The sequence below is a fragment of the Anolis sagrei genome, chromosome 5 (assembly GCF_037176765.1).
Source record: "Anolis sagrei isolate rAnoSag1 chromosome 5, rAnoSag1.mat, whole genome shotgun sequence".
NCBI lineage: Eukaryota > Metazoa > Chordata > Lepidosauria > Squamata > Dactyloidae > Anolis > Anolis sagrei.
The window spans coordinates 181,112,559-181,129,601 of record NC_090025.1 but is presented as its reverse complement, the minus strand read 5'-3'; the positions used below and the strand labels follow the sequence as shown (position 1 = coordinate 181,129,601).

General features: G+C 40.2%; 1 protein-coding gene across 2 annotated transcripts in view; it reads left to right on the top strand.

The window, feature by feature from the left end:
- Positions 1-9,903, top strand: part of RERG (RAS like estrogen regulated growth inhibitor) — a 121,810-nt gene extending 111,907 nt beyond the window's left edge. Inside the window, exons 4-6 of one of the 2 annotated variants that reach the window (XR_010910060.1) lie at positions 3,473-3,546; positions 5,456-8,399; positions 8,543-9,903. Coding sequence is in view for 1 of the 2 variants with exons in the window: in XM_060776647.2 (XP_060632630.2) it covers positions 3,473-3,546; positions 5,456-5,863 (482 nt within the window). In the remaining variant the exon portion in view is untranslated. Of the gene's footprint in view, positions 1-3,472; positions 3,547-5,455 lie in introns of both variants that reach the window. The other variant, XM_060776647.2, reaches the window with a different exon arrangement.
- The last annotated feature ends 7,140 nt before the right edge of the window (positions 9,904-17,043 follow it).

Here is a 17,043-nt window from a genome sequence, read left to right as displayed (position 1 = left end):
TATTTTGAGATATGTAAAACTCACACTTTAAATATTTAGATCCATGCCCAAGACAATAGTTTTGTTTAGCTCTGCCTTTGTGTAAAAAAACAGGCAGAAGAAGTAACGCAGCCGTGCATTGTCCTTTCTACTCCCAAACTAATTTACTTCCAAATTGCCAGATGTATATAGTTCTTATGAAGGGAAAAGCTGCAAGAAGAAAAGGAGGAAGCAGAATGGGAAGAAAAGAAAAAACTCCCCTGGGTTGATTTGTGCCATGGAGTTAATAAGAACACTGGAAAATAAACAATTAGCAGTTCTTGCACGTAGAAACTCTGCACGATGCTGGATCTCTTCCCCAGCCACATCAATGGGTACAGCCCAGTGATGGCTTTATATTATGATAGGTTCTCACCCCCTAAAAGAGGTCCTCTAAGATGCTGCTTCTTAAACTGTGGGTTTCAACCTCAAATGGGATCCCCCTTTAGCTCATTGCTGGGGTTGTAGGGAAAAAAAGGCAAAAATGAAAGGTTTCTGAATGCCATGTAGACATTTGCCCAAATCCATTAGCTACAAATGTAGTCTTTACAGTGGACTCTGCAGAAAATGTTTCATCTGTACTCTAAAAAATGAGTTTGCTATTGCCTTCCTCTGAAGCAGAGAGAATATAGCTTGCTCAAGTTCACTCAGTTGGTTTCCAAGCAAATCAGTGATTTGCACCCTGGCCATCCAGAGTTACAATCCAGTGCTCTACCCATTATACTACACTGGCTCCCTTAGACAAAATAATACCAGAGTGTCTCTAAGATCTATAGGAACATCTCTGGCACAGTTTATTGTGGTAAGTCCATTGCCTAAAGGGAAGTGGAAGATGGGGCAGACACAGTGAAAACTACAGAATAGATCCAATTCTCTTTCTGCCACATGGAAGTTTGCAGTGTTGTTATTTTTTTTAAAAGCCAAAGTTCAATTCACCAGCACCTCTCCTTTCCTTCAGGCTTCTTTGTGGCATTCTGTTCTGTCCCTTTGGAATGCATCCTGGAATCTGTCTTTATAGACCCGGCTCTTAAAAAGCCCAAGGCTATGCTCATTTATTTCCATTCTGATACAGAAGGCAAGAAGCTACTTTCAGCATCTCTTCAGGGCCATTATGAAAGCTGATTTCTGTGATACATTTGCTACCCCAATTCCTCCTGCCTGAGGAGAGAAGCCTGGGCACAGGGTGGCAACAGAAGGTGTATTAAATTTGTATGATGTTAAGTGACTTGAATATTCTCTCCTTTGGGCAAGTGGATATAATATTTGGAAAGGGTGATGACAAACAGCTGCTATAGCAACAGCAAAAATAATTTACTTGAAGATGGTATAGTTGAGTTTCCCTCATCCAAAATGCTTGGGGCCAAAAGTGTTTTGGATTTGCGATTTTTCCATATACATCCATAATGAGATAGATCACAGATGGAATTCAAGAATAAACACAAAACCTGGCTCTCGCTTCCTGCCTCCCCCCCCCCCCCCTATATTATACTTTATACACATATCTTGAAGGTAGGTTTATACAATATGTTGAATAGTTTTGTTCCTGAAACAATGTTTGTGTACATTGAACCATCGGCCTCCCACCTTACCTGGAATTCTGGATAAGGGATATTCAACCTGTATTTACTTTTGAAAATTAGAGGTTACTCCCTGCATCAATGCATGCAACGTGATCATCTATTTTTGGTATGTAAAATACTGAGTCATCTTTCCTCAAAAGGTGCAGAAATTCCATTTTCCTCATTACCTAAAAGGGTCTGAGCAATTTGTCATAGGAATGAACCAGAAAAAGCTGCATGCAGAATTAATTCCTTGTCCCTTGGACAAATCCTATTAACAAAAAAGAACTCTCTCTTTCATTGCTGCTATTCAAAAGGGCACTCTTGCTCATCCAAAGTAAAGGTGTCAGACTCAAGGAGTAGGCAATGGATTTTTTGTCAAAGCAAATCCTCTCTCAGATTTACTCCTAATTTGGATGAGAGCTTTCCCAATTCCAAGGATCCATTGGGATAAAGAACTTTCACAAGAAAAGCTCCGTAACAACTCAGGGGAGGCACTGTAAAGTGACTTCTTCCTGGCTGCAGTTAATTTACCAACAGCTTCTGGACAGAAGGCATTATAAGAAGGGCTCTCCTAGATCAAACAGGGCAAGGGGGGCAACTGTGGAAGGCTAGGGAGCCCTATGGGCCCTATCACAAGACCCTGGACGGGCATATTCTTCAGTGGAATACTATAGTACCAACAAAAGTTTCTTTAAACAGATTTCCTCTTTAAAATAATTGTTTCTTTTTCTTTCTTGTAGAAGGAAATTTCCAACAAAAGTTTCTATAAACAGGTTTTCCTCTATGCTTCCTTATGAAGAGCTTCCAATTATTTGTAGAGAACTTCCAAAATTGATTTAGACCTTAACAAAGTCTTCAAGTGGAAAAGTTCTAATTTTACAAAATAAAATAGACTTAAAGGGAATGAACAGAAATGGCTAAAGAGTGGTTTCCTAATAGCAAACAGGCCCACATAACTCAAACATACAAATTATGAATTACAGACAAAATTACGCACTCCAAATTCTCCTGAATGATACTCTGCTCAGTTTCATTCCATAACGAGCACACAACTATAAGGTTGTATCTACTATTTAGTATAGTACACTTAAAGAGGCCAGGTGATGAAATTTGCAGTGTTGTAACTGTTGCTCTAAAGTCATATTTGTCTTTGTATAGGGATGAGAAAAGCAAAGTCAGTCGGTTGGTCCCAAATTTTCACATAAATATTTAGAATATCAACCTGAGTCATTTCATCAAAGTTTAAAATATATAATCTAAAACAAAAAAGTGCCTTGGACTGTGAAAAGATCCAGCCAGTCCATATTTCAGGAAATAATGCCTGACTGCTTATTGGAGGGAAGGATATTAGAGGCAGAGATGAAGTATTTTGGCCACATCATGAGAAGACAGGAAAGCTTAGAGAAGACTGGAGAAAATGGAAGGAAAAAGAAAGAGGGGCCAACCAAGGGCAAAATGGATGGATTTTATCCTTGAAGTGACTGGTTTGACTCTGAAGGAGCTGTGGGTGGCCCTGGCCAACAGGGAGCTCTGGCGTGGGCTGGTCCATGAGGTCACAAAGAGTCAGAAATGACTGAACAAATAAAAAACAAAAAACAAAAAAAAAACAGAAAGTCAAAATGTTTATGCCTGATGTACTCAGAATTATTAGTTGATGGATCAAGTCCAAATCTGCATTGACCTTATTAACTGACATACCAAATTTGGTGACACTGTGCTCAAGCATTTTGATGTATATATTAGAACAGATGGATAAATAAATACTTGATAATATAGATATAACACAAAAGACAGATTTTTTTACTACAGAAGAAAAGGGTTCCAAGTTGGTAAGACAAGCAGAAAGATGTTTTATTTAACTTAGTGCTTCTTGTTTGTGTTTCTTTCTTAAGAATCCACTTATCGTCATCAAGCCACCATTGATGATGAAGTCATTTCCATGGAAATACTAGATACAGCTGGGCAGGTAAGCAAGAACTGCTGGTCATCACAGCAAAACTCTGGCACCGGGAAATAGAAATTAACATGAGGGAAAAGCAATGAGCTATTTTAAAGGCAAAAACGGAACAGGAAAAAAATGGAGCAATCCCAACTCAGTAGGACAATTGGAAGAAAAAAGAGGGAAAGGATTCTCTTTTGATCCCCTGATTATTTGATTGCTTTTCTCAGAGGAGCAGAAAGTGTATTTAGGAGTGACAGTGGCTACAAAGGAAAAGACCAACAATGGTTGCTTCCTTCCCTAGGAGAGACTCCTAAGAAGTCAGCTGGTCTAGATCTAGCCCAGCCCTTAGGTAATATAAATCAGTGATTTGCACCCAGGTCATCCAGAGTAATTGCCTCAGGCAATGTATGGTGCAGGGGTTGAAGATCAAAGAATTGCAATCTCATGGTCTACTATCCACAGGTGAGGGAGCAAATATCCTCCTTAATGCCTCAGGTTCTTCTCTAGATAGAAGTGGAGGGAGAGCACCATCTTCATCTTATCATGCCAGATATCTTGGGCCAGCCTCGAATGAGTGTGAAAGTTCAAGAAGGCTAGCTTTATCAAAGCCAAATTACAATAGTAGAAAACAAGGGTAAGGAATAACCAAATTGATCTGTGGTTATCATCCTCTGAAACTGTTGATTGCTTTCAAAAAGAAGTATAGAGGTGCCATCGAGTTATTTGTGAATTGTCCCCAACACAAATTGGTCCCATTTGGTGGGGTACAACCACTTTAAATGAAAAATATTTACTAGGGACCTCCGGATATAGATCTCCCATCAGTCTAGAAAAGCAGCAACAAAGTACAGAAACAGGGCCCTCCAGCTAAAAAGGCCCTGACAGGGGTTGACCATTTATTTGATAGTGTCTCGGTATGTCCTTTTCATTAAGGATGCAAAGAATTTAATATTCTTTGTATTAGGACAGTAGAAATTTGAACCTGGATCTCCAAAGTAAAGGTAACGATTTTCCCCTGACATGAAGTCCATTTGTGGGGTGTGGTGCTCATCTCCATTTCTAAGCTGAAGAGCCGGCGTTGTCTGTAGACACCTCCAAGGTCATGTGGCCAGCATGACTGCATGGAATGCCGTTACCTTCCTGCTGGAGCAGTACCTATTGATCTACTCACATTTGCATGTTTTTGAACTGATCTCCAAAATGTAAGGCCAAAAATCTAATCAATTTATCATTTTGGCTTCCTTTCTGTTTTTAACTCGCTACATGCTCTCCAAACTCAATTTGAGCAAACTAATTTCACAGACATACACACACAAGCATATGTATGTATGTATGTATGTATGTATCAATGAGGTGGCTTATATTCTACCACCATAAACCAGGTCATAGCAAAGAAAAAATGGAGAACCTTTTGCCCTACAGAGATTTTGGGCAACGCTCCCCATAGTCCCTTACCACTGGCTATGCTAGGTGTAGCTATATCTCAAAAGACAACTTTTCTCTGATCTCTGGCTTAACAGGAGGATTCAGATTTGTTGGATAACATGGTGGCAAGTTAGAGTGTTGTAAATGGTGCAGACATCAAGAAAGAACAAGTTCCTGAGTTCTCAATTGTACCAGCCCTCTGATGTTTCTTTTCTTGTTTATTCAGCCATGCCTTCATGGTTCATGTTGGAAAGCACCATAAAACTATTGAAGTACTTGTCACACAAGAATGTAGAATTATGCTTTACTCCTGCTGCTATGTTCAGCACTTGCATTTTTAAGTACCTGGCCCTGGAGAAGTTTCTGACACTTTAATGGATCATAGGCAGACTCTATAACAGAGCTGCTAAATCAACCTAGCAGTTTTTGTTATCCCAGGTACCAAATGTCTTATATTTGTCTCTTTTGCCTTCAAACCCAGCTTTCCTTCATTTCTCCTTTCCAACAGGAAGACGTCATTCAGAAGGAAGGGCACGTACGATGGGGAGAGGGCTTTGTGCTAGTATATGACATCACTGACAGAGGAAGCTTTGAAGAGGTCCTCCCACTTAAGAACTTGCTGGATGAAGTCAAAAAGCCAAAAAACGTGACTTTGATCCTAGTTGGAAACAAAGCAGACCTGGACCACTCAAGGCAGGTCACCACAGAAGAAGGGGAGAAGCTGGCCACAGAACTAGCATGTGCATTTTATGAATGCTCTGCTTGTACAGGAGAAGGCAACATCATGGAGGCCTTTTATGAGTTATGCCGGGAAGTACGGCGACGGAAGATGGTCCAAGGAAAGACCAGGAGAAGGAGCTCAACCACTCATGTCAAACAAGCAATCAACAAGATGCTCACCAAAATCAGCAGTTAAATAATATGTGTGTGTGTGTTTCGACATTTATTGTAGAGATAGGTTAAACTTGGGTGAAAAGAGATCACATGGTCAGATTATAAAAGAGCTTTGAAAATTTGCTTTGTGGGGCTACAGCTCCCTGAATCCTTCATACAGCATGGCTGCTGGCCATGTTAGCTAGGGCTTTCTCAGAGCTGTATTACCCAAAAAAATAACTTTTCCAAGCTCTTGACTTCAGTCAATAAAGAATACACTCCATGTGTTCTGCACTCTCTTTTAAACTATCACATTATTCTTCCTGAAGTTATGGCAAGTAATGCAAGCTTTACAGTGAGGGTAGTTGCTCCACTCCAGTTTAGTTCACAGCCAAATCATATTCTCTTTTTAAAAAACACACGTAACTTAGAGAATGAGGGATGTATTAGAATGGGTCCTATGGGTTACTCCTTTACCTACCCAGCATGTTCACCAACCTTGATTATATGATGACATTTCATTGGATAATAGGTTACTCTTCAGTTTGATTGTATTACTATAGGTAACTTTTTACCAGTGATTGTTACTTTTGCCATCAACTATGTACCATAATACCCCTGTAATCATTCACAAATGATTCATCTATAACACCCAGACAATTGATGAGACATAACTGGAAACCCAAGAAAGCAAAGATCTGGGAATTTAATGACCAGATTGAGATTACATATGGGAAAGTTCTACCTAATGGCTTCATTACATCACTCTTCTAGAGAATGATGATGCTAAATAAATGCATGCATATCTACCTTCATCAGATGTTGTCATGTTACCATTGCAATGACATCCAAATTTTTTAAAAAGCCAAACAGCACCAGAACATCCCAATGACAAGAGTTACACAGTTGGGTTGTTGTGAGTTTTCTGGGCTATAGTCATGCTGGCTACATGACCTTGGAGGTGTCTACAGACAACGCCGGCTCTTCGGCTTAGAAATGGAGGTGAGCGCCAACCCCCAGAGTCAGACATGACTGGACTTAATGTCAGGGGAAAATCTTTACCTTTACCTATGGACATGTTCGAGAAGCATTCTCTCCAGACATTTCACCTGCATCTATGACCAGGCATCCTCAGAGACTGTGAGATCAGACCTCACAACCTCTGAGGATGCCTGCCCATAGATGCAAGCAAAACGTCAGGAGAGAATGCTTCTCGAGCATGGCCATACAGCCCGCAAAATGCACAACAGCCAGTGACTTCAGCCATGAAAACCTTCAACAGTTACACAGCTGCCAAAAATGTGTATCCGCATTATACTCATTTTCTTGATTATACTCTGAACATCGGAATTGCACAATGGTTTTAAAAAATCTACAACCATGTGCATAGGGGAACTTAACACCAATCTAAAGACACTACCAGGATTCTGGCTGTGTTCTCCACTGTACTTTGTAGAACACTTCAGCCTGGCAACCAGCTTAGCAGGTGTCTATATGCTCATTGTAGTGAAGTTGGCCATTGATAAATGACCTGTTTACCAATAGTCAGTCTCTAAGCTTTTAGAATGCTTATATATCTTGCTGGCAATCTGTGGATGACATAGTATAGACTTTAGATCTTTTGAAGCACTATATTCTCATGCATCGTAATTTAAAAGAATGATGACAATGCTTCTATTGTGTCTCTTTCCCTGGACAATTATAATACCTACATTTTGGTAGGACATCTTCAAGCACTCAGCTAATGGAAGCTCTCCAATGGGTTGATGGAATCCACTGCATTTGCCTTGTTTATTTCTTACGTTGCTTTTCAGCTGTGAAGGTTTTCCTAATGCATTGCACAAATGTTACAATAACCAATCACCCAGCTGCAAACAGATTGTACCAAAAAGGAAGTATATACTTGGCTGGAAAGTGTCATGTCTGTAAACTTTGCAAAGTTGGACAGCATTTGTAATAATTACTCTTTTCACAGAGATTTTGCTTTCTTGTTGAGTCCATAATTGGTGCATTTATTCCTAACTTAAAGCGAACTGGGGCTCAAAACAGGCCTCAGATGGGGAGAGACACAGCTCACATCAGCTCACCTCTTATTAGTGTTGATGTGTTGAATACTGGCATCCTCATGGATCATACAAAAAGATATATTTGTCAATGATATGTGTAGATTACAAAGATTAGTAACCCATTGGTGGTCTTTGAGAATGATGCTGAAATATATCAACATTGCAGGTTGTTCTGGCATCTGATTTCATTATGATTGATGGTTTCTGTAAAAAGAAAACTTGGACTTGACTGACAGGATTGGCTGGTGTCCCTTATTATAAGGGATGTTATTTTTGAGATTGGAAAGCTTTTTCTATATTGAATGATGTGACCAAAGAATCCTGTATATTGACGTGTGAACCTTCATAAAGACAGAAATGTGTGCATCATGCCATTTGCTTCTACCTCAAATGAAGGTGAATTAGCAGAGAGGAAGGGGGGCTGGTAGAGTGTCAAGGACAGATGCCATTGATGGGTTGGAAATGTCTTTGGAAATGCGGAGTGGAGCTGTCTTTCCAAATCCATACATTAAGGCAATGTTTCTCAACCTGTGGGCCCCCAGGTGTTTTGGCCTACAACTCCCAGAAATCCCAGCCACTTGACCTCCTGTTAGGATTTCTGGGAGTTGAAGGCCAAAACATCTGGGGACCCACAGGTTGAAAACCACTGCATTAAGGGAAGGTTCCCATGTTTTAAAAAACCTCCCATATGAACCCAAAAGCTAGCCAGATGTGCCCACCTGTCTCTAGATTTTAATGGAAAGAAAACCCTTTTTGGTGTGTGATAGCTCTACAAAGAGATTCTGTACCTTATTTACTGACTTACTTAGGTGAACCCTTATAGCCCGAGGATGATGGCCCTTTAAGTGCAGTGTCTTGGCGGTGGATACGTAGGTGGCTATGGAGATTTATTCTTGATCTGCATGTTCTTCCGCAGTGAGGACATCGGTTTCCAGGTGGAAGGTGGCCCCAGTCAGGGTAGGCTTGATGCACCTTCCTTTTCATGCATTTCTCCCTTTCGCCCTCTATTCGTACCTCTTCAAATTCTGCATCACTGCTGGTCACAGCTTACCTCCAGCTAGAGCTCTAAGGGCCAGGGCTTCCCAGTTCTGGATATCTATACCACAGTTTTTAAGGTTGGTTTTAAGTCCATCTTTAAATCTCTTTCCCTGTCCACCAACATTACATTTTCCATTCTTGAGTTGGGAGTATAGGGAAATGGCAACTGGATATTCGGACAACATAGCCAGTCCAGCAGAGTTGATGGCATAGGAGCATCACTTCAATTCTGGTGGTCTGTGCTTCTTCCAGCATGCTAACATTTATCCACCTATCTTCCTAAGAGATTTGCAAGTTTTTTTTGAAGGCAACACTGATGGAATCGTTCCAGGAGTTGAGTGTGACGTCTGTAAACAGTTCATGTTTTACAGGTGTATAGCAGGGTTGGGAGGACAATAGCTTTATAAACAAGCACCTTGTTATCTCTACGGCTGTCCCAATCCTCAAACACTCTCTGCTTCATTTGGAAAAATGCTGCACTCGCAGAGCTCAGGAAGTGTTATAATTCAGTGTCAATGTTGACTTTTATGGAGAGATGGCTGCCAAGGTAGTGGAAATGGTCAACATTTTCTAATGTTACACCGTTAAGCTGTATTTCTGGCATTGCAGAGGGATTGACTGGTGAAGAACACTTTGGTTTTCTCAATGTTCAACAACATCGAGAAACAACAAAATAACTGCAGTGGTGGTCAACTCTATATTGAAATTTTGATACAGACTGAAGATGCATGAGTGCACATGATATTTTTGGGTTTTATATGCATTAGAAACATGCAGCTGTACACAACCAAATGTGTGTAAGAGAGAGGGTGATGATCCAACATTTAGACAGAATCAAGTCACTATTTTGAGGAGGGTGATGGGAAGGACTTGGGTACAGATCTGTATGTGTCACAGAAAATATTTCATCACAGACGTATTCATTTCTGCACATAAAATTGCATTTGCTTTGCAAGAATAAATATTTATTGAAATACTATTTTATATGCATACAATGCTGTTCCCTATGCAGAAAGTGCTGTCTGCTGCACAAAACAGCCATATGTGAATTTGGCACAGTCCGCAATGGTGAATAGCTTTCAAAATGGCAGAGTTTTAGAAGAATTTCTCACAGCAGGGAAACAATTCCTGAATTTATCCATTGCTACCTTTGAGAAGAATGTTAGTGAATAATTACATCCCTGTCTGGGTTAAATCCCAACATATCCGACTACTGCAATGTTAAAATATGATTGCCACCCTTTCTTTCCAGACAGGCATCTGCTTTTCAACACAGTTCCCAACCAATGGCAATCCTACCAGGATAAGGTTGCTCATGAATGTGCAAGCAAGGATGGTTTGTAGCTGCAGCAATGCACCTCCAGATGTGGAGTGGTCAATGAAGTCATAACTGACTGAGGGTGCATCTACACTGTAAAATTAATGCAGTTTAATATCACTTTAAATGCCATGACTCAATGCTTTGAAATCATGGGACATGTGGTTTCACAAGGTCTTCAGTTTTTCCTGCCAAAGAATGCTGGTGCCTCATCAAACTACAACCCCCATGGTAATTTAAGAGATGAGCCATAGTAATTTAAGTGTTGTCAAACTGCATTATTTCCATGGTGCAGAAGTGTACTCAATTACATATCCAAGGTCTGTTTGTACCTGACCAATGTTTTCATACACTCAGTAGAGGAACAGGGCCCTCCAGCTAAAGGCTTACAAGGCTCTATAGCAGGAAACAAACATGAACAAGCAAAGTATAAGAAATCGGAGTCGTCTAACTAGTGAGAAGAACATGACAAAAGTTAGAAATTACTGTCAATCTTTCAAGGAAGGGAAAATAAATCTACACTGAGCAATCAAGACTCTTTGAGCTTTGCTACCGTCTGTCACTGGGAATCCTGTCAAAATGGAATTGTGTTACATTAACTCCTTTCAACACAGCTGCCAAAGAGCTGAAATGAAGATTTCTGGGAACAATGCACACGTATTAATATACTCTGACAATTTTGAAAGCACTAGGCTGTGCTCAGGATCTAAAGACGCTAAATGCACCAGATTTTATCAGATCTTGGTAGTTAAGCAGGGTCAGCTCTGGGTGGCACTGTGCTGATGAGTGCAGGGAAAGGGCAATGGCACCATAAAGTCTAATCTGGGCAATGGATCAGATCCAATCCTGCTCTTCAGATTGCCCCAAACCAAAGGATACTCTAGTGCAGTGGTTCTCAACCTGTGGGTCCCCAGGTGTTTTGGCCTTCAACTCCCAGAAATCCTAACAGCTGGTAAACTGGTTGGGATTTCTGGGAGTTGTAGGCCAAAACACCTGGGGACCCACAGGTTGAGAACCACTGCTCTAGTGTTTCCAGAAAGGTATAGCCACATGCATAACAATGAAGGCATCAACCACAACCTCCACTGGTCCTCAGAAAGACCTGGAAGACAGAGTCATCATTGTACATCTAGCTATAGTACATCTAGCTATACTTCTTATTCTTCCTCCCAGATTTCCACCCACCTAGCATGGCTGTGGTGCAGGGTAACAGTCTCAGAAGGAAGGTGAATCATGTGGGAAGGACATGGGAAGATGTTTCCTAGTTCTGCTATGGTGGAACTTCATGATACATCTCAGCTGTTTTCGTGTGGGTACACCCAAACTTGTAGCAGAGAGGCTATGTTAAACAAGTGACTTGCAGGCAAACATTTGTTTGAGGTGGTACAAACTGTACCGTCTGTCTTTTTTAATTTTTGAATCTCTTCCAAGTTAAAACAATCAGCCATATCTTTCAACTAATCAGCATCACAGGGATAGCAGGAAGGAGCAAAAAAGGACATTGAAACCCTGATATCCAGACTATATATTCTCCATTGCTATTTTTAATCTTAAATTATCTTTTATTGATTTTTGGAGGAGCAGACAAGGAGTTGTTGTTTTTAACAGACATTTGCTGCTGTTCTTGATGGTGTTGTGGAAGGTATCTGGAAAACTTCAGCCAAATGGATATGAAAGGTCTGAGGTTTAGCTGGTTCTGTTTTTAATGTCTTTTTGAGCTATTCAATGCTGTCTTTCAGAACAGAAAGGCATTTGTAAAATATATTGGCTTTAAATGAACAATATTTCTCAGCCAGTTGACATAGCTGACTTTATTTCCCTTGGAAACATTAATCTATAATAAAAGTGTAATTTTAAAAGCTCTGGGCTTTTGGACGCGAGTTCTTCCTTTGGTGCCAGAATTTAAATATAATATCTCAGTCACCTTATCCTGTGACATGGAAATGAACGATTAAGAGTCCAGTCCAATGAAAGACCATTATGACTCTGCTTTTGAAATCAACGGAAAGAATTTACCACATTCCTCCAATTGCTTTCAATAGATTTTGATTTTTGGTAAACATTTATAAAGAACCATCTCTTGTTTCCAAAAGAGGAAAATGCTTTCATTTTTTGACATATTGCTTTTGCATAGGGAAAGTTATGACAGGCGGGATGAGGCTGATATGATGATTTTACATGTGGAGTACATAGACTCTCAAGACTTCTCTGCTATAGGCATTTCCAACATGTTATGGAATACTGTGGTATTGTACCTGATAATAAAACAATTGCCTGTTTTTGCATGTTGCTTGGCTTAAATTTGGAACACATTCCCCACTCTAAGAACTTAAAAACCAGCACAGATAACCTTTATTTTTGCACCATATGAAGACTGATATTTCCTGATGTATCATTTTCCAGACTGGAGGGCACACCCTAGGGAAAAGAAATAATAATAATAATAATAATAATAATAATAAGAAGAAGAAGAAGAAGAAGAAGAAGAAGAAGAAGAAGAAGAAGAAGCTCCAAGTAGAGCTGCAAAGGCTCTGGCATAAACCAGTACAGGTGGTGCCAGTGATCATCGGCACACTGGGTGCCGTGCCAACAGATCTCAGCCGGCATTTGGAAACAATAAACATTGACAAAATCCCAATCTGTCAACTGCAAAAGGCCACCTTACTTGGATCTGCAAGTATCACTCAAAAATACATCACACAGTCCTAAACACTTGGGAAGTGTTTGACTTAGGATTTTATGATACAATATCCAGCATATATATCTCGTTTGCTGTGTCATACTGTGTTTTTGTGTCAGAATAATAATAATAATAATAATAATAATAATAATAATAATACTTTATTTATATTCCGCTCTATCTCCCCGAGGGGACTCAGAGCAAATTACAACATACACAGATAGGCAAACGTTCAATGACTTTAATACAGTGGAATAGCATTTAATATAACATATAATACAATAACATTTAATATAATGCCAAGTTTTTAAACTTCGTGTTTTTTTAAATACATTACAACAGTGCTTCTCAACCAGTGGGTCCCCAGATATTTTGGCCTTCAACTCCCAGAAATCTTAACAGCTGGTAAACTGGCTGGGATTTCTGGGAGTTGTAGGCCAAAACACCTGGGAACCCATAGGTTGAGAACCACTGCATTACAACTATACCCTTGGTTCACTCCTGATACAATAAAAAAGTGAAATAACAATGACCCACAAATACACAGAACAAAGGTAAAGGCTTCCCCTTTCATCTCCAGCTTCTGGAGGCAGTGCTCTACTCAGGCCATGGGGAGGTGCTCTTTTTCCATTTCCAAGTTGAGCCTGCTGTCCATAGACACCTCCTGGTCATGTTTGCCAGCATTGCTACATGGGTGCCTTTATTATAAACATAAGGAGAGGATCTTCACAGACAGATCTTTACTCTTTCTTCCCTTTTGCAGGTCCAGACACAGGATCTTCTTATAATCCCCAAAAAGGATGCACTCCAAGGCTTCCATTTTATGAAATAGAACGTCATCTCTTCTCAGAACCTGCAGTAGTTCCAGGAACATCTTACCATTCATCAGTTTCTTTCCAGTAGCATTTTTCCCTTTGCACATTTTAGCTAACTCTAATAACTCCATTAACACAAAGCAAAAAAAAAGCAGACAAAGGCAGGCAGAGCTTCCACAAAAGCTGCCATCCATTCTTCTCTGCCTGCTTTCATATTCTCACCACTCCTCCATTCATACCATACACAAGAATCTCCGCTGTTTGAAACCACTTCCAGAAAAGTACAGGTTTTATAAGGAAAGTCCTTGACAGTCTATCAAGAACTGTAGGTTTATTTCAGCTTGGTCTCAATGTCTCAGATCCTGCATTGTGGAAAATAGCAGAATGCAGATAGAACTCCATTACTCAGCCTCGCAGTTCATGGTTTTAAAGTGATATATCTGCCAGAATAACCATTCTGGGACTGATAGAGGTGGGAGCAATGTGAAGTCATCTGGCTATGCAACCCACTACAGAACTCATAGAATTAACTCAATGAAAATCAATGGCCAAACATCCAGAAAAATAACTGAACCCATGAGGTCACAAAGAGGTCCATGAGGTCACTAAGAATCGGAAGCAACTGAATGAATAAACAACAACAATGGGAGTCAATGCTCAAACACTCATGGAAGTAACAAAACAGAACTAACTCGATGGCAATCAATTCCCAAACACCCACAGAATTCACAGAACACACAAAACTAGCTCCATGGTAATAAATGCTCAAACATCCATAGAACTAAGAATTCTGGGCTGGAATTTTACAGAGCTTAGAAAAGTTCCTTTTTCAAGCTATAACTTCCAGCATTTCCCAGTCAGCAGGATCCCCAGGCCAGAAGTTGTCCAGAAAAAGAGGTGTTACGGGTTCTTTCAAATGGTTTACATAGTATCTGCTTTTTCTCTTCTACATTACTGGTTTAAACATCAGCATTGAAAAACATATAAACATAAACAAAGCAAAAGTGGGGTGATGCTATTTTATTTATTTATTTATTTACAGTATTTATATTCCACCCTTCTCACCCCACAGGCGACTCAGGGCAGATTACAATGCATGTATACATGGCAAATATTCAATGCCATTTAAACATACAACATATATAGACACACACAGAGGCAATTTAGCATTCCAGCTTTTCCGGCTTCATGAGGGTATGCTCGGTTCCAGCCACAGGGGGAACTGCCGCTTCACTGTCCACTTGTGACACTGGGTCCTTTGATGGAGTACTTCTTCATTCTTCTGCACACTGATGGAAGGTTTTATGGCAGTGGTTCTCAACCTTCCTAATGCTGTGACCCCTTAATACAGTCCCTCATGTCGTGGTGACCCCCAACCATATTGTATTTGTTGCTACTTCATAACAGTCATATTACTACTGTTATAAATCATAATGTAAATATCAGATATGCAAGATGTATTTTCATTCACAGGACCAAACTGGGCACAAATACCCAATGCAACCACATGTAAATGCTAGTGGGGTTAGGGGAGGATTGATTTTGTAATTTGGGAGTTGTAGTTGCTGGGATTTATAGTTCATCTATAATCAAAGAGCATTCTGAACTGCACCAGCGATGGATTTGAACCTAATTTGCCACAGAGAACTTCCATGACCAACGGAAAACATTGGAAGGGTTTGGTGGGTATGGACCTTGAGTTTGGGAGTTGTAGTTCACCTATATCCAGAGAGCACTGTGGACTCGCACAATGGTGGATCTGGACCAAACTTGTCACAAATACTCAATATGCGCAAATGTGAACACTGGTGGAGCCTGGGGAAAATAGACCTTGACTTTTGAGAGTTGTAGTTGCTGGGATTTATAGTTCATTACAATCTAAGAACATTCTGAACTCCACCAACAATAGAATTGGCTCAAACTTCCCACATGGAATCCCCATGACCATCAGAAAATACTGTGTTTTCTGATGTTCTTTGGTGACCCCTCTGACACCCCTTCGCGACCCCCTCAGGGGTCCCGACCCCCAGGTTGAGAAACACTGTTTTATGGCATCATAAATAAGTTAAATTAGTCTCCCCACATAAAGCGGTACCTAAATTTCCAGATGCAGCTGTCTTTCAGGCTGGATAGGTCAACAATAAACTAGACTATTAATGGTCAGGAGCTTACTCTGACCCGGGCTGGCTTCAAGCTCTAAACATCTTAGTCAATAGTGATTTAATGCAGCTGGCTACTAACTAGCTGTGCTAGCCCTGTTCAAGCATGGACAAACCTTGGGTGGAGAGAGAAGAGAATCAAGAGTATTACTTACATGGAGCCTCTCTACATGAACAGGAATTGCTCATCTTCAGATATGCCAATTTCTTATATATAAAGCAAAGAGGTCCAAGCTGGATAGGTTTCTCTACATAGATTGATTGAAATCAGATAAATCATGGGTAGTCACAGCTCCTTCCAGAAATTTAGCCATCAGATTGTTTTTCATGGAATATTTCCTGGATGTACACATGTACTCATAAACCTCTTGATACTCCTGAATGAGTCCAGAAAAGAACTGCGTTCTTGGACACTCATTAGAATTTTGGGTAGCACTGTGAGACATTAAGAATTCCAATGCAAAAAAGACATGTTGAATGAAGCAAGACATTAAAGGGAAAATATAGTCTTGTCTTGAACTGGTTAAAGAGCAGGAAAGCCCAGTCTAAGAGACTATTTAATAACCTGGCCAACTCCATGAAGCTGCAGTTTGAGTCCGCTGGAAAGGAGTCGGTGTCCCAACAATAACCTTCTGGCCACTTCATGACTTATGCAGGTTGGTTGATCAACTCTCAACCTTTAGAAGCTCCACCAGTACTGGTTACTAACTATAGCCTTTAAAGGCTTGTTCTTCTTAATGGGATTCCAAGTTTCTTTGTGACTGGGAAATCTTAGAAAAAACTGATGCTGGAAAAGGAAAGATGAATCTTATTTGTGACCCCTGGAGATTCACATGGGGGTGCTGCTTGTGAGGGAGTGACACTTCATCTGTCTCAGAGTGTCACAGTACTGTTGATATCTATGATTGCGACACTTAATCTTCAGTAAAGCACTACGCAAATTTATATTAAGTAATCATACAACCATATCAAGGCTGCTGCTGCCCCCATTCTGCCTACTATTCTGCAGTGTTTCATCAATCTACATAAAGATATGTGTGACTCATATATAGTCACGGTCTGATTATATAAAATAAGTGGGTGGGTGTAATGTTGCAGTTTGCTCAGGAGTAGCCAAACAGTTCTGATTTGCAACCTCTATTTCTAG